Below are 21516 nucleotides of genomic sequence, written 5' to 3' on the forward strand. Positions count from 1 at the left end.
TATATTTTTGTATCATGTAAGAACACGCATTTCCAAACCCAAAACATGGTCAAGTTCAGGGTCAGTAGTGTAGTAGTGGAGCAGGTGTGTGGGGGCCTTCCACTGGTCTTAAAGGTAATTGGCAGAAGAATGGCAGGCACACAAGATTGAGACTATGCTCAAAGCGAACCCAGCGATTAACAACTCTTGATGAGGAACAACAGGTACTGCAGCGACTCAAAATGGGGTACGATGCATTGTTACCTCTTGGCATCCAGCAGCACTCTCTCTTCTTTGCTGCGTATGCAGAAGACTGGCGAATTGGATTTTGGGATCTATTCAAATGTCGGAAAAACACAGCAGAGGAGGTGAGGCTCAAGAATCACGCACTTATCACTGAAGAAAATTATTCTTATTCAGGTGCACGGTGTAAGAAGTACAGGATTCATGATGCAGGCCCCAAGTGTTATTTCAAGGCTGGGTGGTGGCAGAGAGATGCGGGGACGCCTTAATGAGTAATTACAGCAAGATTTCTCTGTTCTTATGTAGCATTTCTAAAGACATCTTTCTACAGAAGAACAGGATCAGAGTCTCCAACACCACTTGCCCCTGGATCAAAATCCCGCTCTCACTGCATTGCCAAGCCTCTCTCTTTTCAAAAGCTTGAAGGTACTTTGCCTTAAATTCACTGACCACATAGCATTCAAGAATTTAGAGACCCTGGATTTGTCCTGGGATGAATCACTCGAAAGCATTCCAGGTTCACTCGGAAAGATGACCAAATCTGGACTTGACAGGTTGTCACAAGCTAGAGCATTTCCCTGTCGATGCATTGCTCAAACTCACCAAGCTGGGATACCTTAATGGGCTGAACAATTCAGCAATGCTACGCTGCTGCATCATCAACTTTTCAAACATAAGAAATGCTTAAACCGGAAGCTTGAACAAGCATCTCGATGGGATGTTTCAGGCCTTCACAAAGTTGGAGGTGTTGATTATTGAGACAACGCTGGCCGTGGAGCTACCTGCAAGTATAAGCAAACTCTCACATTTGAAGAAGTGGAAATTAACTGGTTACTAACACGGTCTTCAACGGTTGACCAACCTTAAAAGATTGACACTGTGGGACGGGACTGGAGCAGATTTCTGAGGTTATGGAAGTGGGAGGGTTTGGGGAAAGTGAGTTTAAGGTCACCTCCTGCATGGAGAATTTGGAAAATTTGCTTATAGGTACGTATCACCTTGAGGAGCTTCCTTCTTTAACAGAAGAAACGTTTCCCATGGTGACAAGGCCTCTCCCTTTGGAATTGCCCAAACTTGATTCGGCTGCCAACCACGGCGGTCCTCAACATCGGTAGCTGTCACTCCTTGAAGGACCTCTCCACCTCGTTCTTTCCAAAGCTAGAGAAAGTTTCTCTTATCTTACTGCAACGGAGTAACGATATTGGAGTGCCCATCACTGAGAAGTGTTATCTGGATCGCAGGTTCCTACGACTTGAAAAACTATCGCTTGAGGAATATCAACATCTTCCAGATGTCTCTCTAGATCTAGCTGCCATGCATGCGTTCCCTGCGAATAAGGATGTTGGGCAGCTACCAGAATGGATGGAAACATAGACAACGTTGAGAGATCTGAAATTATAATTTGGATGTGATACGATGGTGTTGCAAAGCTTCCTTTGCTAAGGAGGCTTGATCTGACAGGTTGCAAGAAGATCAGCATATTACTATCTGCACATTCCAAGGATAGCTCCTTCTGTCCTCAAACTTGACTGGCATATCCGTATTTGAAGAGCACCTCTCGCAACGCCTTCAAAAAGTTCTATGGAGTGAAAGAGATATGAGAATTTGCTGGAGTCTCTTCTCAGGGAACGTATCGGTTGCATGACGGCTTGCGCTAATAATGCCTGCTCACAGTCAATCTGGCTGGCGACACGGGTACTGGAAACCTGGGAAAGTCACAAGCGAAGTACCAAATATACGCTTAGCTTTCAGATGTCTATCTGAAGTCGTCGTGTGTCTAGGCAGCGGTACTGTTAGCCCGTATTCTTCTTTGTCTATCCTCGTGCTGCAAACTTTTGCTCCCAACAGGATTTCCGTCATGAACTTTCCCTTGATTTGTGTTCAACTTGCAATCACTGCCTCGACTTCTTGGACGACTTGTTCTTTAGCTGCTTGTTTTGAGGCGGCCTTTTCTTCGCGTCGCCCTTGTTCTCGCTGCTCTTGACGCTCACAAGGCCACTCTTTGGAACTTTTCCACCCAGCGCTGCCTCGAAATCAACATCGTTCCCACCGATTGCAAAGTGTTGGAGAGATTCAGGACTCAGCATCGAGCTCACTTTCTCCTTTTGGTCAGCCTGTAACACTCCACTCGTCAAAAACAGAAGACAGGATTACTATAGAGAACCAAACCTTGACTTTGGCTGCTGCTTCCTCTAGATCTTCGTCCACCGAGACTGCGTGGGGATTCATCACCACCTTTGTAAATAACAACGTTAGTAAAGAAACTTTTGGTAATACCTCACGACTACCTCTCTTAACCGAGGTAGTGTCTCCTCGATCTCTTTTGCAGCGGCTTTGTGTAGCTGGCCGTGCAACTTTCGCACACTCTTATTAAACAAAGCCAAGACTTGATTGCGAGGAAGATCCAATGCGCTCTGGTAAACAAAATTCTCCATGGCTTAGAGACAGCCTCGGGTTCAAAAGAAAGGAAGAACAAACCTCCACAAAACTTATATCGTGTTGCTGGAGACCCATGCATAGCAATATGGCAGCTTGACAAGCAGATAAAGTTACGGGTATGGTTCTCATAAAATACAGTCGAGAAATCGTTGGAACTAAATCGATTATCTGCAGGGAAACTTAACACCACAACAGGAAGAGATAACAAACACACGTACCAGATGGTAGTCAGCGAGGTTATTTGCATATGACTCTAATCGTTTCATGTCATAGGGTGTTAGGAGTGCATTTTTGCCTCCCAAGATGCCTTCGGTCGATATTGTCTCCTGAGATTCTTCATCGAAATCAATTTGAGGTTTCAAGACGCTAGTAAGGCGAGAAGTCAGATAACACGCAGTCATTTGCTGGAAACGTACCTTAGAGCGAGTCCAGGACTGAACGATCGAAAGGATGAGCCCAACAGCGATATAAACCTCCGGGAGAAATCTGCAAAACATGCTAGTATCGTGAAAGGTCTGTGCAGTAAAATACTACCTTCATTGAAAGGTCTAACCCAGCTTCCTTGCTCTGCCGTTGCGGTATCCACTTCGCCAATTTCTGTTGGCCTTAAGACCACACAGCTATGTTCTCCGGTTATGGCACTCTGCAGTATAAAGGTTCAGTTGGCAGACAGACAGTGCTTCAAAAGCTCACCGGAATTTGTGAGACATAAACAGGCACAAATTTGAGCTTTTTCCAGAAATTGTGCAGTTGTTGTGTGAGGCCATATGATACACCCACATAATGGACTTTTTCCGCGTTTCTTTCATGTAGACCAACTAGCAACGGCGGAAGATTTGCTCTTGGTTTGATTTGTTCCTCCAAAAGTGAGATCTGAAGAGAAAACTGTCCGTCCATATTCCAAAACTATGAAACTCAAACCTCAGCAGCAGCTTCAGCAACTTTCACAGGGTGTTTGTGAACCACATCATCTTCATCGTCCTCTTCTTCCAAATCGGTAAACTGGCCCTCGTAATACCTGCAATCCATATCAGACAAATTTAATTTTCTTCGATTAATCTTTACCGGACTAGAAGGTTGACAGCCGCAGAACCATAGCCGGCCTAAGTACCATCCAATTTTTAAGCGCCAAAATGAGAAAATAGAGTTACCTTTATCAAGTTTGGATGGACTGCAATTCGCACAATCCTAGCACCAGACAGGCTCGGGAACTCCGAGTCTTGAAACTGTTGAGAAACTTTCCAGGGTATTTGATCTCCCGAAGGAGACGAGCCATCGCTTAGGCTTTTCAAGGCGGATTTTCTCGATATTTTTCCTTCTAAGCAAACCTTAAGTCGCAGTGATGGTTAGAAAAAAACTTACGATATACAACAGTGCTTACCTGAATAACGCACAAAATATCAGGAAATGTGTTTTGTGTCTCATCAACAGGCCCTGCAACAAGTGTGAGCTTTGTACAAATCACGGAAGCGTTACCAAGAAGAACGAACAGATGATGTGCAGGCGCATCAGACAAGAGCTGCAAGTCATTTGGTGTGTTTTTGTAGTGCGAAGCCACGTATAGGGCCATCATTCTCTGTTACAAAAAGATTAGACTACTTCTTTAGAACATGATAGCTTACTTGCAAAAAGAGCTCGCTCGCTTTATGATAGGAAAACAAAGTATCCCGGTTGACATAGAAAAGCCGGCATTCACTAGGAGGCGGCAACCTGTATAAAAAAATAAAAAAATCAGTTATGGCACTTACTGGTTTCTAGCAGTTTTGATCCTACCTTCCTTCGATACTTGGAATATGATCGGCAGCATTCAGACAAAGAAGCTCGTGCAGCCACCCTTCAATAGGATCGCCAGCTCCATACCTGATGGGCTCGGCCAGCTCAACCTCGCGGAAAACTCTACCTGTAAAGGTTCCACGTAAAAAACTGTATGCTTTCGCAGAGAAGAAAGTACTAGTTCACCTGAAGGAGCAGATTCACTCTTTCCTTGACTACGGAGCTGTTGGATTAATTTTAGTGACAAGGAACGGCCAGTCCCTTCATATCTGCATCAGATATAATCAGGATAAGTCATCTAACAGGACATTTACACGGTACCCGTTAACTGTAGAGCACATGAACACCAAGTATGGCCCTAGCAATGCTTTTACCATAGGAAGCGGTATCGCTGCGGCCTCGTCGATAATAAGTAACTCAGCCTGCGCAAGCTTTGCATGATCTTGAGGTTGGATGTACTGCCAAAGGGATAGCTTGGTTAGCAAGAGAAATAACGAGTAAGAATGTACTTGTATAGTTTGTCGATGTTGACGAAAGATGTTGACACGGACCACAGCTTTGTTGAATGCTGGATTGGTACTTTGCACGAGATCATAATCTATGTGTTCCTGTGAGAGAGGGAAAAATTCCCAGTGTTGAAGACAAACACAAGTACAATGCCAACCAGCAAACCTTGTACTCAAGTGCATCAAAGCCTTTGCATACAAACTCAAACAAGGTCTTCAAGTTCTCTGGGCTTGGAGCTGTGACAAAAATGTTTGAATACCTTCAAGATAAAGTGACACGAAGTCAAAACAGAAACGTGACGACAAACTATAACACGCTTACCCAAAAGCTACTGCACCAGCAATAGCTAAACCAAGAGCTGCAGATTTTCCTCTTCCACGAGAAGCGGTTAAGGCTACGGTACTTCTGAGAGTTTTCTCAGAAATAGCATCTAGGAAAGTTACGACGGCTTTTCCCTGGAACAGTTCGTTAGGCTAGCAAGATCGAAATAAGAACAATGTGCTCACCTGGTCTAACGTTTTGCATTTGCTCACTAACGGCCCTGCAGGTTGTGTGTCGACCAGCGAGTCTTTGAGCTCCTTCAAATCCTTTTCTGACTCGGTAAGACCTTCTTCGCCCTGTAGAGACACACGCTGAGAGGCTGATCATTGTGACAGCTAGCAATGTACCTCCAAAACAGGCAGAGAACTTATTGAGCGGACATGGGAAGATACTTGTAAGATGTTAAGCTCGTCATCCATAAAAATGCAAGCTTTGCAAGACGCAAGGGACAAAATAAAGCGCTCATTGAAGCGGGCGACCACATCTTCATGCGACTCGGTCCGAAAACGAGAATGAACGTCCTGAAATACAATCGAAAAGCATGGATGCCACAATTGGATAAGAAATAAAAGATTTTACCATCATCATAGTGTACAGGCTAGTCAAAGATGACAAAGAGCTTAGCAGCAGCAGTATAATTCCCCCACCCTCCACAGTCTCTATAGTTCGTGCGAGTAAGTTGGGAGTCAATGCTTCAAAGTCCTGGAAAAACATCCTCGTAAGAACTGTGAGCAAGGAAAAGCGTAGCGCGCGCTAACCTGAAGGACACACATCCCAAACGTGTTTCCCAAGATCTTCTCAGTTTCGGCGTAGTAGCAGTACCGAATGCTGGTGCTTGCCACAAAGAGCGAGAAAGGATCGTCTTTCTCCGCGTCCAGCAAACCCCTCTTCATCATCTTTTTTATCTGCTTCATTCGCTTCTTCTTGTGGCTAGAAAAGATAAAATACAAATTGGTAGGGAACAAAATATCGGAGGAATGCAGTACCTGCTGAGGAACAAATCCTTCTTGTAACACCACAGCACCGACGGCCGAGATTTGACAACAGCCTTGGAGAGCATGTAGTGTAAGTTCACAACCTGATCCAAGAGAAACCTCAGAAAATCTCGCAATCGCTACCGAAATCTCGCAGACCTGATCCCTGTTCTTGTCCCCAACGACGACAAACAGCGATCGATGCCGCGACTTGACGCCATTCTCGATCAGCGTCCTGATCCGGCTGTCCACTTTCTTCCTCATTCTCGCCCTCTCGCAAACCCCTAAACCCTAGAAAGCCGGAGGAGCCCTAATATCCAATCCATCCATTTCTTATTTTGTTTTTCTGGGACGGAATCCATCCATTTGGTTTCGTGCATTCTCCATTCCATCGGGGGAATTTCCAGCGCATTCCATCGCCATCGCGGCCTTCGAGTCGGTTGCTTGGCCCTCCACGCAGCGAGCGAGCGCGGCGCCGCCAAATCTAGGCAGCAACCGGTACAATCCGCCGCGCAATGGCCATGGAGGAGGAGGATTCGCAGCAGAGGTATGTGGATTCGCTCAGCAAATGGCGTCGGAAGGAGGAGCAGTGCTGCGATGGATGCCGGATTGCTCGTTGCGCATAGGGTTTTTGGTCAGGATTACGCGAGATTGGGATAGAGATAGATAGCCGAGATCCAATCCAAAAGATGGGGAAGAATCAGGCTTACAAGGCAATGCAACGGGCAAAGATGTCTTCCCACACCGGCAGTGTAACGGATGATCTCGACGACGGACTGGTAGGTGTTCTTCCATACACCATTTTTTCCTCGCATTCTCTTGGATTGGATTCTTCGTTTGTTTCATGTTCTTGCTCGCTAGTTTCTTTCGGGATTTTAGTTTTTCAAGTTTTTCGTGGAAGAATGGGTGCTAACAAATCTCGTCACAGATGGATGGATCATTTCATTCACCAGAGTGGCATGCTGCGCGTTTGGCAAGTTTGCAAACTTCTCACACCATCACTTGGGAGGAATTCAAGCGGAAACAAAAGGTTCACTCTCCTCTAGACTTTGAAAAAAGAAAAAAAAAGTTCTTTCCTCCACCTTTATATGCCGGCGAGCTTTGTCCTGAGATACGCAAATAACTTGATCCTAGGAAGAAGCAAGGAAGCAAAACGAGCTTGAAGACGGTGAAGCCAGAATGATGAGAGAGTACAGAGCTCAACTTGACGCCGAGCGCGCTGCCAAGCTCTCACGGGGACGGAACCATGTTGATAAGCGAGACACCAGATTTAAGAAAGGTCAGTATAAGCTTTCGCTCCAACTCTTAAGTTTTCCTCTCATTCATTTCTCCCATGTCGTTCCTTGTTGCATAGGGAAGAAAGACAAAGACAAAGACAAGGACAAGGACAAGAAGAAGCCCAAGCGAAAGGTAATACTTTCATTCATTTCTCTCCTCGCTTTGCTTCAGTTTCTTACTGCTGGAAATGCTCAGAAATCAGAAAAGAAGCGACGGAAGAACGATCTAGACGCTGCCGAGGAGGATGGAGCGAGCTCCTCGGCGAGCAGCAGCGACGACACTTCAGAGGCAAAGAAGGACAAGCGGAAAGTCAAGAAGGAGAGGAAAAAGAGGAGGAAAGCTATGTCCGAGAGCTCGGGCTCGGAGTCATCGTACAGCGACGACAACAAGAAACCAATGCGCTTGTCAACGTTTTTCGACGGCGGCGGCGGCAATGCGTGACGCGCTCGCTCGCTTGATAGCTCGAAGCAGGGAAGAAATTTTTTTTCTTCCTTTTCGTCCTCACCAAGTTTTTTCCACACAGCCAGCAGCAGTGTGTGATCATCTCAATCAAAGCAGCAACAGCAGCATCAGCTCGTGCGATTCAGCATAGAATCACTGGGACTCGATAGAACACCTTTTAGATCTCACACAAAGGTTCGTTTAACGAGAACGAGACAATATACGAGGGAGCATTCTCCAGTGTATATTAGTGAACATCCAATGAAGAAAAAGAATTTAGAAGTTTCTTCCATTTGATGTGACCCAAGACTTTTGGGAAGACCGGAAGTTCTTTAATTGTACGCATAGAACCTCCATTTGCGAATTTTTTTTCCTACGCACCCACAACGCAACACTCACACACACACACGCACGCACGCGAAATCACCAAAAGGAGATCCTTTTCCTTTTTTTCCCTCTCCAAATGGCGGCGGCGGAGCTGCGTGGCTTGGAAAAAACGCAGCAGCACGACGAAAACGATGGCGATCGATCGATGCTTTTTGTCGGTGTGTACAGGCGAATTCGTAACGTATTGTAGCTATACGTGTTGTCAAATCAATATCAATTCGACGAGGGGAAGATGCAAGATCCATAGCCTGTCAGTCAATCCAAATCGTAAGCTCGAAACTCCAAAAACGAGCAAAGAAACTCCAAAAGCTTACTTGGATTGATCTTCGTTAGAGCCGCCGTGCTCGAGAAAGAGCACTGATTCTCTCGGATCCAGCGACGATTAAAAGCGTAGGAGGCGTGCGCGATGATCGTGTTGGGATAGAAGCACGACTGCCCGTCCTGGATCGCAGCGCAGTCACTGGGATTCTGGCTGCAAATCCTGTCCAACTCTCTCTGGAGAGAGCTCGTATCAGCATCCGGCCTGGCGACGCACCACGAAGAAGAAGACGAGGAAGAATTCACGACCGCAACCGACATGGGCTCTGGCACCGCCTCGTACTGCGAATCCGAGAGCCTGCCCGTGAGATCGATGCTGTAAACCGGCCGCCCATCCGGGTAGAGCAGCCCCCAATGCCGCTCGGTGCCAGGCCCGGGCTTGAGATTCTCGTTGTAGAGTGCGAAGATGAAAGTCGCTATGGCGCTGTTAGGCCTCTTTGGTGTCCCTCTCCCCTCGATCACCTTCCTCACTAGCCGGCGATTGTAGGTCGCGGCGTTCGATCGCGTAGCGCCCCTCTCGTTCTCATCGCCGGCATTCGGCCACCCCGTCTCGCTGATTCCGAGCTCCACATCGTCAAACCCTAGATCCTCCATCGCCGAGAAGGTCGCGTCCGTCATGGCGTCGAGCAGATTCGTGTACCTGAGCTTGCCATCGGGAACGACCGTGGCGGCGGGATCGAAGAGCGCGTAGCCCAGGGAGATGTTGACCGGATTGCCCGCCCACGCGAAATAGGGGTAGAGATTGATGTAGAATGGCGCCCGCGTTGTCCGCAAGAACCCTAACAAGGGCTTGAGCACGGTGTCGCGGATGTCCGGGCGAAATCTCCCCACGGATGGGGGGTAGGACGCCGCCAGCACGTCCCCCGCGACCGAGGTAGTGATCTTGATGCGATCGTCGAGGTTGTGGCTCTGGAGCGCGCGGTGGAGGTTCTCGATCGCGGGCATGAGCTGCTGCCACGTCTGGGCGAGGGCTGGATAGGAGAAGATCTCGTTGCCGACGACGATGACGATGATCTGGGTGCTGGGGTAGTAGGGCAGGACGCTCTGGGCAATCCAGTCGTCGGCGCTGGATTGGGAGGAGGCCACGGCGCCGATGATCTCGTTGGGCACCATGATCGTGACGCGAATGGAGCTGTTGGAGAGGGCAGTGAGGACTTGGGGATTGGCATCGAAGAGCTTGACGAGGCGGACGTTCATGGATTTGAGAAGCGCCACCGTCTGGTTTGGGGAGGGGATGTTGTCCGAGATTCGGCCATAGTTCACACCGATTTGATCAAGCCCACTCCCGGGAGTGCTGCTGCCTGGGAAAGAAGAAGAAATCAATCGCGTTCTCCCTCGCTCGATCGATCGAATGCTTTACCTGGTGGATTGACGGCGATGCAAATGTGGAGGAGGACGCACAGAGGAACCACCATGGCCGCGGCGAAGAGAAGAAGAAGAAGAAGAAGAAGAAGGGGGGAATTTCCAGTGGAATCGATGGATGATCGGCGTGAGAGGTTGTTCCACTTTGGAGTTCCTGGCGGTGGTTTTCACCGACCATGGAAGCTGATATTTTTCTTCTCTCTTATTTTTTCTGATTTTTTTCCTTGCAGGGCTCGACAAAAATATGGGCTGCGCTCGCTAGAATCCAAATCCAAATGGAAATCGATTCGAGAGGTGGGATTTGAGGAGAGGAAGGGGCCTTTCTTGACTGCCCGGAATGCCTTCCCACGCTGTGACGTTTGCTCGGGCCCCTCTTACGCGTTTGCCGCTATTTAACTTTCGCGTGTGCCCTAAAGTTTAGGGGACCTCTGTTTTAGGGCAGAATCTTGGTGAGTCAAAATCAAGGGGAATCTGTGTGGAAGATGAGGAGGAATATTTCTTTCAAGTTCAACGACGGTACATTCTTTTTCTTTTTTGCTTTTTTTTTTCCCTTTCTGATTTAATAATTACTTGCAAAATGCCTATGTTGAAGGTGGGGCAATTTACTGGGAAGTGCTTTCAGCATCATTTAGCTTTCAACTATACCATAAGCGTAAGAAACACAGCAGCTTTAGGTACCTCAAAAGTTTGGATGATAAGTGTTGCACAAAGTGATGTAATCGTCCATTCCATCCCCTAGTCATGATCATTCAAGGCAGTTGAGCATTGCTTTGCATCAGTTTTCAGAAGAGCTAAACATGTAATGTGTTCACCTCATGAAAAGCATGAACTTATTCACCAAGTGTTCATCGCTTGAAAGAGAAAGATCATCATCTTCAACCTTGTCGTATAAACACAATTTGACAACCAGGCAAGATCAGCTTCGTGTCAAGATCGTATAAACGTATTGATCGAGAGCTTGTATTATTTACAAAAGGTGGCAACCTGTGGCAATCTGTGGCAATCTGTGACTGGTCACTGCGTGAAGGCCTCGGCCTGCAGCATCCCGTTGCGGATCTGCTCGGCAACGTCACGCACGGCACCGGGTCCATGCGGCAGGAAGACGGTGGACGATTTGGAGGTGGCACCAATCTCCTTCATGGTGTCGAAGTACTGCGTCAAGAGCACCATGTCCATAACGTCCTTGGCGCTCGTCCCTGGAACGTTGTGCGAGAAGGCCAAGACGCTCTCGCGGAGGCCGTCCACAATCGCCTGGCGCTGCCTCGCCACTCCCACGCCGGACAGATACTTGGACTCGGCCTCCGCCTCGGCCCGCTTCACCTGGAGGATCTTCTCGGCCTCGGCCTTCTCGTTGGCCGCCACTCTCAGCCTCGCAGCTGCCACAAAACAAAAGAGCGCACAGTGTTAACGGGATCCCCAAAGTAACGCGCGGACAAAGTCCGGAAGAAAACATAAACAAATGCATAGGAATAGTTGATAAGAATAGAACCTGCGTTGATCTCGTTCATGGCATTTCGAACAGTTTTGTCCGGCTCAACGTCGACAATCAAGGTCTGGACGATGCGATATCCGTATGCGGCCATTGCCTGCCACGATCGAAAGGAAGGAGTGAAAATCATATAACAAGAAAAGAAAGGACCTCTAAGAAAGATCAACTTCGAAGAAGCGCATCTAACAAGACCAAAGCGAAGAAGAAGAGGCTCAGTACCTTTTCGAGCTCGTCCTCGACAGATTTGGCAACTTCATTCTTCTGCTCAAAAACATCGTCCAGAATCATCTTTGGCACGCAAGCGCGGACGACTGCAAGAAAACGATTTGAAACGAGCAAAGTCAAACGCAAAAAAAAAAAATACAAACCATCAAAGACATAAGCTTGGATTTGCTCCCGCGGATTAGAGAGCTTGTAGTAAGCATCCATGGCGTCGGCCTGGACCACCGCATACTGGACCGATGCTACGACCGTCACAAAGACATTGTCCTGGCAGGCAAGAAACCCCCCCAAAATTCAGCCAGAGAAGCCCAGAAGCCAAGAACCCTAACCTTGGTCTTGGTCTCGCAGCGCACATCCAGCTGCTGGATCCTGAGATTGAGAGATCCAGTGATGTTGCTGCCAAAGATCCAAGGGACGCAGTGGCATCCGGGATCCAGGACCTCGTCGAATTTGCCCCATCGCTCCTTGATCGCTACCCTCGACTGGGGCACCTGGAAGCAGCAACACATCTGGCCCATGATAGAGTAAAACCCTCCACGCCTAAAAACATTTGAATGGCTTGCGTGGAATTTATTTCCCACGCCTCCTGTCGATCCAACGGTCACCGGTGCATCCATCCAACGGCGTCGAGAATCAACGCTTATCTTGTATTGAAAAGTCAGTCGAAAATTCGACTGTCTATTTCTACGCGCCTTTTTGTTGTTTGGTTGCAATTGTACTTTGAACTTATGGGAACTCTCAACGAAACAACACTTTTACGAATAAACGAACGTTTGGAGAGTCAACCCGCAAATGTTGCCTGCCTTGGAGTCCTCTTTTGGGTTAGATCTTAAGCGTTCACGTAAACTCCTAGAACCAGTCGTGATAAAATCACGTAATAGTGGGCATTGAACAAGTGGTCGAACCAAGCAATGCCCACTTTCACATCCAAAGAGCTGCAAAACAACCAAAGTTTCCAATGAAGAGCTGTGGTTGTCAAAGAAAAAGCTTGCTTACCTTGACATTAGGAGACACCCCAATGTCAAACTCTGTGTGAGGATACTTGAAAGATTTTGTGTGACAATTTTATCTCTGACTTGCAAACTTGTAAGGACAAGCCTCACATACTCCCCTTCAAAAAATAGAGAAGGCTTATTATGAATATTGTCCTCTTTTTTCAGCTTCATGTGTAAAGCTTTAATGGTAATGTGCTTGCTTTGTAAGCAAGAGGTCATGAGTTACTGAAAGCATAATATTCTTTCTTTTCCATGGCTTGGAGATGCAGAGCTGACATGGGTGACATAATATGATGTAGTAAGGGCTGATGCTTAAGCGATATGATGTGGTCCTGTGGACATTGTTCAAACAGTCAAGGGATTAGACTCAATTGAGAAGCTTAAGTTGATGTTCATATGGTACAAACATTTGAAGTACATATATGATGGATTCCATTATATTCATCTTAGCACTTACTAACCCCTTAAAGGACAATCTTTATTATGATGGTTTATTTAGGCTTATGGCAACAAAAACAATTGCCTTTCAATGTATCTTCTTTTGTTAGTGTTGCAAATGTAATTATGAGTATCAAATGTTACTTATTAGCAAGTTTTTTGGATATTCTTTTTTTACTGTCACAACAGTAGAATGTTAGTTTTGCTGGATCCTTTATCCCAAGTTACTTGAGAAATTGGTCATTATATATGTACTTGTGCTAGATAAACATAAGGTAAAAACTTTCTATGTGTTTTTTGTTGAGTAAACTCAACTTGGTATGAGAAACTCATATGTTAGCTTGAAGTTATTAGTGTTGAAAATCCCTTTTAAATGACTAATTTTTCTATTTTACTTTAGTCACTTTTGATCACTTAATGGAGTTTTATTCACAACCTTCATAAATTTTATTCATAACTTGGGGGTTTATTAACTTTGTGAATGGCCTTTATGCCACTCTACCTTTACACTAGATTCAAATGCTTCACATTTTTTATCCCACTACAAACACCTAAATGTACTACTAGTATATCAGCTTATTATGCTAAAGTCATATCTATTCACCTTTGTTTTATTGGTAGTCCAAGATAATTTATGCCACAGTCTTGTTTCCCAAAGACAAGGCCATCTGTTCATTTGTGGTCATATTATGATTACAGTTTAGCATCATTATGATGCCTGAAGACATAAAGATCCTCAATATCCTTTCTTTAGTCCTCACCAAACCCCTTTCTGTACATGTCTATGCTCGCCAAAACTACCATGGGGTCAGGGTTTAAAGCCTGAACCACTAAGTCCCATTGACCACTTGGACTTCCTCACCACATTCTGAGTTTGAAGGATTGGGGTGGCTATTGCAAGCCATAAATTCAGTTTGCAGCATTTGCCTCTCTAGAGATGGCCTTTAGATTGCTCACTTGAGGCTTCGGCTAGTTCCTAGGTTGGACAAGTGCTCTAGGTCCTCCACTAGGCTCGAGAGTTTAAGTAAGTAATTCTCTTATGTGTGAGACACAAAATCCCTAAGCCCCAAAGTGGAGCCGGAAGGGCGCCACATGGTAGTGGCCGAAGCGAGAGCCAAACGAGCGTAACACGTTTGGACCAAAAGCTCCGACTTGAAAAGTCAAGAGCGGGAGTGGAACTCCCAACGAAGTGCTCGAGGAACGAGCACGAAGCGAGCAAAAGGCGAGGCTCCAAAAAGGGACCCAAAAGGACCAACACATGACACGTGGGAGTGTCCGAGATGGACTCGAGTTGGAGTCCGAAGTGGAGTCCGAGATGGACCCGAGATGGAGTCCGAGATGGAGTCCGAGGTGGACCCGAGATGGACCCGAAATGGAGTCCGAGATGGAGTCCGAGATGGACCCGAGATGGAGTCCGAGGTGGACCCGAGATGGACCCGAAATGGAGTCCGAGATGGACCCGAGATGGAGTCCGAGGTGGACCCGAGATGGACCCGAGATGGAGTCCGAGATGGAGTCCGAGATGGACCCGAGATGGAGTCCGAGATGGAGTCCGAGATGGAGTCCGAGGTGGACCCGAGATGGACCCGAAATGGAGTCCGAGATGGACCCGAGATGGAGTCCGAGATGGAGTCCGAGATGGACCCGAGATGGACCCGAGATGGAGTCCGAGATGGAGTCCGAGATGGAGTCCGAGATGGAGTCCGAGATGGAGTCCGAGATGGAGTCCGAGGTGGACCCGAGATGGACCCGAGATGGAGTCCGAGATGGAGTCCGAAGTCGAGACCGAGACCGGGACCGAGACCGGGACCGAGACCGAGACCGAGGCCGAGGCCAAGACCGAGCCCGAGCCCGAGTCCGAGTCCGAGTCCGGAGCCTGAGAGGGTGAAAGCCCAAAGCGTTCGTCTCCCAGACCCTGGGGGGTTTGGTGAGCTCCAAAAGTATAGTAAGGGGGAGGACTGCAGTGGAGCCAGTTTGGCCAGGAAAGGCCAGTTTGGCCCAGGAAGGCCGGACCCAGTGTTGGGTGATGAGCTGCCCACTGGGAAGTCCAAGACTAGAGTGAACACGGACCGACAAGCGGGGTAGCTTGGTGAAGTGTTCAAGAGCCGGCTCTAGTTCCCCCGGGAGATCGACTGGCCGATGCTCCCAGTCCAAGTGTGGGTGGCACTACCTACTTGGATACCAAGCGTGGCTCAATGGAACCTCGCTCTAAGCCCATGGCTAGAGCACCTAAAGGCGATAGGTGGGGAGAGTACCCAGGTGGCTCGCGTAAGGCCACGGTGTTCCGAAATGTTGTCCCAAAGGCCCAGACTGTGGAAAGGAAGAGGAGCAGCCCTCTGGGGTAGTGACCAAGGACACAGTCATGTGGTGAGGAAGTCCCAGAGGACCGTGGGACTTAGTGGTCGGGCCTGTGGGCCTCGATCCAGTGGCAGTGTTGGCAAACACGGCCAGGGGCAAAAAGGGACTTGGTAGGAACTGACAAAGGGACTTTGGGGAAGGCAATTCCCCAGGTCTGTGGGCATCCTAAGGATGCTAAGGAGTGGATCTAGGATGACCACTCGTGGACACATGGCCAAGTCTTGGAGAGACGAGGTGGTGATGCAAGTGGTGTTGAACCACTAGTGCAGCAAAGGTGAATGGGCATGGCCTTAGCGTAACGGGCCGAGATGTCAGTGGTACCTTTGGGTGTCGGTCTCGGGACCGGACACGTGGAGCACTTGGACCAGGTGCAAGTGTGGAGTGGCATGGATGCCATTCTTGGGGCTAGCAAGTCCCAAGTCCTGAATTGGACTGATGGAGGTTGTGAATGAGACTCCTCGAAGTGGTCAGAGGTGTGGTTAAGTGACTAAAGTAAAATGGAAAATTTAGTCGCTTACAATTTGGTATCGGAGCTGTTCCTTAGTCTGACTTTTATTGGTGCTCAAGTATATCACCACTAGCGTTGGCATCGGAAGGTCCGAGGAGTGGGCCTATCCTTGAGGAGTAGCAAGTCGGGAAGACATGGCTCTCCATTACAGTTCATGTGTGAACTTGTAGACGAGGTGGTGGATAGAAAAGGGCCAATAATGGAACGACTTTGGGATCTTGGGAACAGTGCAAGGTTTTCCTCATTGAGTTGAGGAGGTGATCCAGATGAGCGTTTGACTCAGCAAACGGGCTAATGTAGTTGGGGTAAACAACTATAGTTGGGATCACGGGGAAGATAAAGACTCCAAAAACAATAAAGGAGTCACAAGTTTATCCTCATATGGTTGAGGCTGGTGCTCATGAAGGTGAGACTGGAATGGATGACCGTGAGAGGTCAAGTATGGATGAGGACACGAGTCCTCGAAATGGTAGCCGGGGCTACCTCTAATAAATGCTGGAACAACCCAAGGAGTTGGGGGTGTATTAAGTGGATGAGTTGGTATTCTCATCACATGGACAAGTAGTCCTAAGGGGCAAAGGTTGCCCCCAGAGAACAAAATCAAGTGTCGGAGTAACACTTGTGAAAATAGTCCTTTTGAGTAGGACAGGAATGCAAGAAGTGTATTCCAGTGAGCTAGTGCCTCACAAGTAGGACCTTACGGGTCTGTGGATTAACCAAGTCCAAAACTGCTGGATGACTCAAGTAGAGTCAAGGGATGGTCCTAAAAGGACTGATGGAAGCATTTGGACCGAGGTGTGTTGTACCCCACAAAGGATGGGGGGGGGGGATCATAGGATCCAAGGATGAGAACAGAGGGTATCTCATCGATGGCAAAATGTGCCATGTTAAAGTCGTGGGAAAGGTGTTCCCAAAAAAGAAAACAACTTTGACACAAAGTTGTGTGTGACCTCTATGGTGTAGTGCTAACAGATGGTTGGCATGAGAAAGAGTGGCATTGGTCTTGGCAAAGACTTAGACACAAAGAAGAAGTGTCATAGAGGTAGGCTCGTGGAGCCGATGGTGTGGAGACACCAAATGTGCCAAGGTGTGATACCTTGAGGCTATGTTGGTGGGTTCATGAGAACCCTTGCCAAAGGAATCCCAATGGAAATGGGAATAGCATAGCCTAAGCTGCAGAGCATGCAGTTGGAGTGTGGTGACCCAGATAATGATGGAGGTGTGAAAGCACCAAGCAATGAGTTGTAGGACTTGACAACTATGAGGCAACTAAGCAAGAGGTGCAAAATAACTGGTTAAACGGGTAGAAGGTAGCTACCCAAGACTTCTTAATAGCATAGGGAAGTTGGATATACCCTTACGAGGGATAAGTTGCTTGTGTTGCGATATAGTAAGTCAATGTCATAAAAGGAAATACTCATTGTCAAGAAAGCCATCATTGGGACACCCGAACACTCTAGAACACCAGAAGGTGGTGTTTGATGTCGCGAGGGCAATGGATAAAGCCCAAGGGACTAAGTCCCTAGCGAATGATGGATAGAAGGTGCTATCCAAATGTCCAAGGTTGCGGAGACAGGAGAGGACTGTCTACCCGAGTTGGACAAAGCCAAAAATGGAATTTTGGCAAGGCTAGTGATGGGCATGTAAAGGCCCATAAGCAACAATGTAATCCCAATGTGTGGGATTATAAGGTGAGCATACCCGGATTGAGGAACCACTCCCTAGGCTATTGGGTAGGTTCATCCCTAAGAATACTTGCTAAAGCATGATAGAAAGTGCAAAGCTATCCTCCTTGTCTGGAGGAGAATGACCGAAGGAAAGGTGTGAAGCCAAAGGCAAGTAGTATTGGGATGGAACTGAACCATAGAAATCGAAGGGCATAACCAAGGTTGGTTATGCCAGCTGGGGGTGCAGAATCAAGTGGGGGCTCGAGGGTGTTGCCGCTAGCAACCGTGATGCCATGGAGAGTCTAAGTTATGGAATTGTCCATGTTAGACTATGTGGCATTTGGAAGGCTTGCAAAAGGGAGGCCTTAGCAAGCTGAGGGACAGAGTTCCTTCAAGGTTCCCAAAGACGATTCTAGGTAGCTTAGTACCTAGAAAGGCCAAGTGTAAATGGTTCATGGAACGCGCGAAATCAGAGTGGCGCAGCAAAAGCGTGGTCTTGAAGCTTGCCATGAGGCAAGGCTATCAAGGTTAGGGAAGTAGTTCCCGAGTGTTCAAAGAGAGGGCTTTGAACGAAAGTCGATGGTCAAGGACTTTCACGCTTATGCAGGAACCATGTTACAGTGGTCGGAGAACTTGCCAAGCGAGATTGGCACGTCGGGGGAACAAATACCCTAGTTGAAGGCGATAACTTCAAAAAGGGTGGGCCATGGGGCCGAGCATGGAGGAGTCCATGCATGATCACAGACATGTCAAGTGAGAGGACTTGGCAGTGTGGAGGAACTAGGTTCCTAAGCTGTGATCTGTAGCGCGCTTTAAAAATAAGTTGGTGCACCGGCGTGGGGAGTCACGCCAGGCATCTTGTGTGATGCCATCCGTAGATGCATATACGGAGGTTGGGTTCGAGTCCCGACCCTCTAGTGCTTGGGTTCGAGTCCCAAATCACTAGGGCGTGGTGATGGTTTGAAATATGAGGACACTCATATTTCGGTGGTCATGGACTCTCAGTGGGGAGACTGGTTTGGGCACACCGCCAAGCGAGGGATGCCTCGGAGTCGTGATGCACGGTTAGATTGCCTAGTGTGAAAGCTCGGCATATCTAACTTGAACGCTTTGGTGCAAGTGGCACCAAGGTCGTGGTGAGTGAGATGGGGACACCTAATCTCAGTTGCTATGAACCCTTGGCCGTAAGGGCTAGCTTGGGTGCACCGCCAAGTGTGGGGGATGCCCCCGGGGTTATAGTCAACAACTTGGAGGTCTAGAAAACCAAGTACCTCTTGGCAAATCTGTTAAGGTGCCAAGGTGAGATCACTAGGTGATCTTATGGCCAGATAAGGACAAGGTCCTTGGTTGGCTAAGGAATGAAGTTCCTGGTTCAAAATGTTGAAATTGAACTGTTTAAGGTGGTGTGGCTTGGTCGTGATAACCAAGTGGGAAGAGCACCTAAGGGAAATAAACTATGTCCGTGCGATGGCATAGTGAGTCCGAGGAAAGTAGTCTCTATAAAAGACCCATGGGAGGGTCACGAAGTTGGGCCGTGGATAGAGCCCATAGTAGAAGATGCTAAAGAGACGTACTAGGGGTGAACATCCTCCGGACTTGGCAAAGAAGAGTCTTTGCTATGGAACCGAAACAATACCTCAAGGAGGGAGGTAGAGATTCGATGTTGCTTGGTGCAACAATCAACGGATAGGAGCAAAAGATGAGTGGCCAAGATAGGGCCGTGGAATCCCTTGGAAGGAATCCAAGTGACAAAGTTAGGCGAGGAACACTAATGTGTTGGACGCTAACAAGTTGCGGGAAAGGAAGTGTGTTTCCAAGGAAGGATTCCGAAATGCTCCAATTTGGCGAAAGTGGAAGCTCCAAGGGAGGGAGCGGTAAGGTAGCCAAATGATAGGGCCATGAACAGCCCTAGCACAAAGTATGATAACTGGAACTTTGGCACGAAATAGAAGAGAGGATGATGGTGCCCTCGAGTAGAGAACTTCCTAGGATGGGAAGTGGAGTTGCACAAAAGGTGCAAGGCAAGGTGTCGGAGACACCTAAGAAATTGACTCCAAGAAGTCAAAATTCAAAGTTCCAAAGTGCAAAGGTTATATCGATGGAAATTGAGACTACTCGAGAAGGAGTAGTGGGATTGACTTAGAGAAGGGTCTCTAAGAGGTTTAGCGAGAACTAAACCAATAAAAGGAGAGAACCATTACATGTGGTCCAATCAGTCTCTAAGTTGGAGAGACTACGCTCCTTAAAGGATGGACAAGGCATGGTGAGCCTTTGATGTCAAACCATAGACAAAGATTGGCTAGGTGCCAAAGATGGAAATGGTGACACGTGTGGGTGTCACTTTATGAAAGGGTTTACCGTTCGATGAGGACATCGAACTTCGTCTATGGGTGGTGGAGTTGTGAGACACAAAATCCCTAGGCCCCAAAGTGGAGCCGGAAGGGCGCCACATGGTAGTGGCCGAAGCGAGAGCCAAACGAGCATAACACGTTTGGACCAAAAGCTCCGACTTGAAAAGTCAAGAGCGGGAGTGGAACTCCCAACGAAGTGCTCGAGGAACGAGCACGAAGCGAGCAAAAGGCGAGGCTCCAAAAAGGGACCCAAAAGGACCAACACATGACACGTGGGAGTGTCCGAGATGGACTCGAGTTGGAGTCCGAAGTGGAGTCCGAGATGGACCCGAGATGGAGTCCGAGATGGAGTCCGAGGTGGACCCGAGATGGACCCGAAATGGAGTCCGAGATGGAGTCCGAGATGGACCCGAGATGGAGTCCGAGGTGGACCCGAGATGGACCCGAAATGGAGTCCGAGATGGACCCGAGATGGAGTCCGAGGTGGACCCGAGATGGACCCGAGATGGAGTCCGAGATGGAGTCCGAGATGGACCCGAGATGGAGTCCGAGATGGAGTCCGAGATGGAGTCCGAGGTGGACCCGAGATGGACCCGAAATGGAGTCCGAGATGGACCCGAGATGGAGTCCGAGATGGAGTCCGAGATGGACCCGAGATGGACCCGAGATGGAGTCCGAGATGGAGTCCGAGATGGAGTCCGAGATGGAGTCCGAGATGGAGTCCGAGATGGAGTCCGAGGTGGACCCGAGATGGACCCAAGATGGAGTCCGAGATGGAGTCCGAAGTCGAGACCGAGACCGGGACCGAGACCGGGACCGAGACCGAGACCGAGGCCGAGGCCAAGACCGAGCCCGAGCCCGAGTCCGAGTCCGAGTCCGGAGCCTGAGAGGGTGAAAGCCCAAAGCGTTCGTCTCCCAGACCCTGGGGGGTTTGGTGAGCTCCAAAAGTATAGTAAGGGGGAGGACTGCAGTGGAGCCAGTTTGGCCAGGAAAGGCCAGTTTGGCCCAGGAAGGCCGGACCCAGTGTTGGGTGATGAGCTGCCCACTGGGAAGTCCAAGACTAGAGTGAACACGGACCGACAAGCGGGGTAGCTTGGTGAAGTGTTCAAGAGCCGGCTCTAGTTCCCCCGGGAGATCGACTGGCCGATGCTCCCAGTCCAAGTGTGGGTGGCACTACCTACTTGGATACCAAGCGTGGCTCAATGGAACCTCGCTCTAAGCCCATGGCTAGAGCACCTAAAGGCGATAGGTGGGGAGAGTACCCAGGTGGCTCGCGTAAGGCCACGGTGTTCCGAAATGTTGTCCCAAAGGCCCAGACTGTGGAAAGGAAGAGGAGCAGCCCTCTGGGGTAGTGACCAAGGACACAGTCATGTGGTGAGGAAGTCCCAGAGGACCGTGGGACTTAGTGGTCGGGCCTGTGGGCCTCGATCCAGTGGCAGTGTTGGCAAACACGGCCAGGGGCAAAA

At 48.5% G+C, this 21516-nt stretch overlaps 4 protein-coding genes and 2 long non-coding RNA genes across 6 annotated transcripts; 3 read left to right on the forward strand and 3 right to left on the reverse strand.

Annotated features, from left to right (window-relative positions):
• Positions 1 to 76: 76 nt before the first annotated feature.
• Positions 77 to 688, forward strand: LOC112349808. The gene is made up of 3 exons (XR_002993532.1): positions 77 to 226; positions 289 to 347; positions 400 to 688. It is a non-coding gene; the product is annotated as an uncharacterized LOC112349808 (long non-coding RNA).
• A 914-nt stretch (positions 689 to 1602) lies between these two features.
• LOC9656552 (RNA cytidine acetyltransferase 1) lies at positions 1603 to 6533 on the reverse strand. The gene is made up of 26 exons (XM_024684856.1): positions 6396 to 6533; positions 6249 to 6340; positions 6021 to 6192; positions 5842 to 5964; positions 5610 to 5783; positions 5448 to 5558; positions 5263 to 5396; positions 5107 to 5200; positions 4944 to 5042; positions 4756 to 4892; positions 4621 to 4703; positions 4435 to 4561; positions 4284 to 4371; positions 4138 to 4237; positions 4043 to 4095; positions 3813 to 3989; positions 3727 to 3764; positions 3583 to 3679; positions 3355 to 3534; positions 3196 to 3304; positions 3078 to 3147; positions 2880 to 3027; positions 2701 to 2829; positions 2511 to 2636; positions 2392 to 2457; positions 1603 to 2336 (listed from the first exon to the last, which is right to left on the reverse strand). Exons 1-26 carry the CDS (start codon positions 6498 to 6500, stop codon positions 2115 to 2117), a joined length of 3054 nt encoding a protein of 1017 aa, XP_024540624.1. The 5' UTR covers positions 6501 to 6533; the 3' UTR covers positions 1603 to 2114.
• Positions 6534 to 6592: 59 nt separating this feature from the next.
• LOC9629652 (protein PXR1) lies at positions 6593 to 8240 on the forward strand. The gene is made up of 5 exons (XM_002961343.2): positions 6593 to 7015; positions 7165 to 7266; positions 7371 to 7515; positions 7591 to 7646; positions 7710 to 8240. Exons 1-5 carry the CDS (start codon positions 6926 to 6928, stop codon positions 7953 to 7955), a joined length of 639 nt encoding a protein of 212 aa, XP_002961389.2. The 5' UTR covers positions 6593 to 6925; the 3' UTR covers positions 7956 to 8240.
• On the reverse strand, positions 8231 to 10127 carry LOC9656553 (probable glucan endo-1,3-beta-glucosidase A6). Its single transcript, XM_002961808.2, has 3 exons — positions 10021 to 10127; positions 8657 to 9961; positions 8231 to 8590 (listed from the first exon to the last, which is right to left on the reverse strand). The coding sequence occupies exons 1-3, from the start codon at positions 10073 to 10075 to the stop codon at positions 8556 to 8558; spliced, it is 1395 nt and encodes a 464-aa protein (XP_002961854.1). The 5' UTR covers positions 10076 to 10127; the 3' UTR covers positions 8231 to 8555.
• On the forward strand, positions 10068 to 10859 carry LOC112349806. Its single transcript, XR_002993527.1, has 3 exons — positions 10068 to 10156; positions 10253 to 10538; positions 10615 to 10859. It is a non-coding gene; the product is annotated as an uncharacterized LOC112349806 (long non-coding RNA).
• An 84-nt stretch (positions 10860 to 10943) lies between these two features.
• LOC9629653 (hypersensitive-induced response protein 1) lies at positions 10944 to 12285 on the reverse strand. Its single transcript, XM_002961809.2, has 5 exons — positions 12063 to 12285; positions 11880 to 12000; positions 11731 to 11822; positions 11512 to 11608; positions 10944 to 11398 (listed from the first exon to the last, which is right to left on the reverse strand). The coding sequence occupies exons 1-5, from the start codon at positions 12249 to 12251 to the stop codon at positions 11037 to 11039; spliced, it is 861 nt and encodes a 286-aa protein (XP_002961855.1). The 5' UTR covers positions 12252 to 12285; the 3' UTR covers positions 10944 to 11036.
• Between the last annotated feature and the right edge of the window lie 9231 nt (positions 12286 to 21516).

Source organism: Selaginella moellendorffii, unplaced genomic scaffold, assembly GCF_000143415.4.
Source record: "Selaginella moellendorffii unplaced genomic scaffold, v1.0 SELMOscaffold_1, whole genome shotgun sequence".
Lineage (NCBI taxonomy): Eukaryota > Viridiplantae > Streptophyta > Lycopodiopsida > Selaginellales > Selaginellaceae > Selaginella > Selaginella moellendorffii.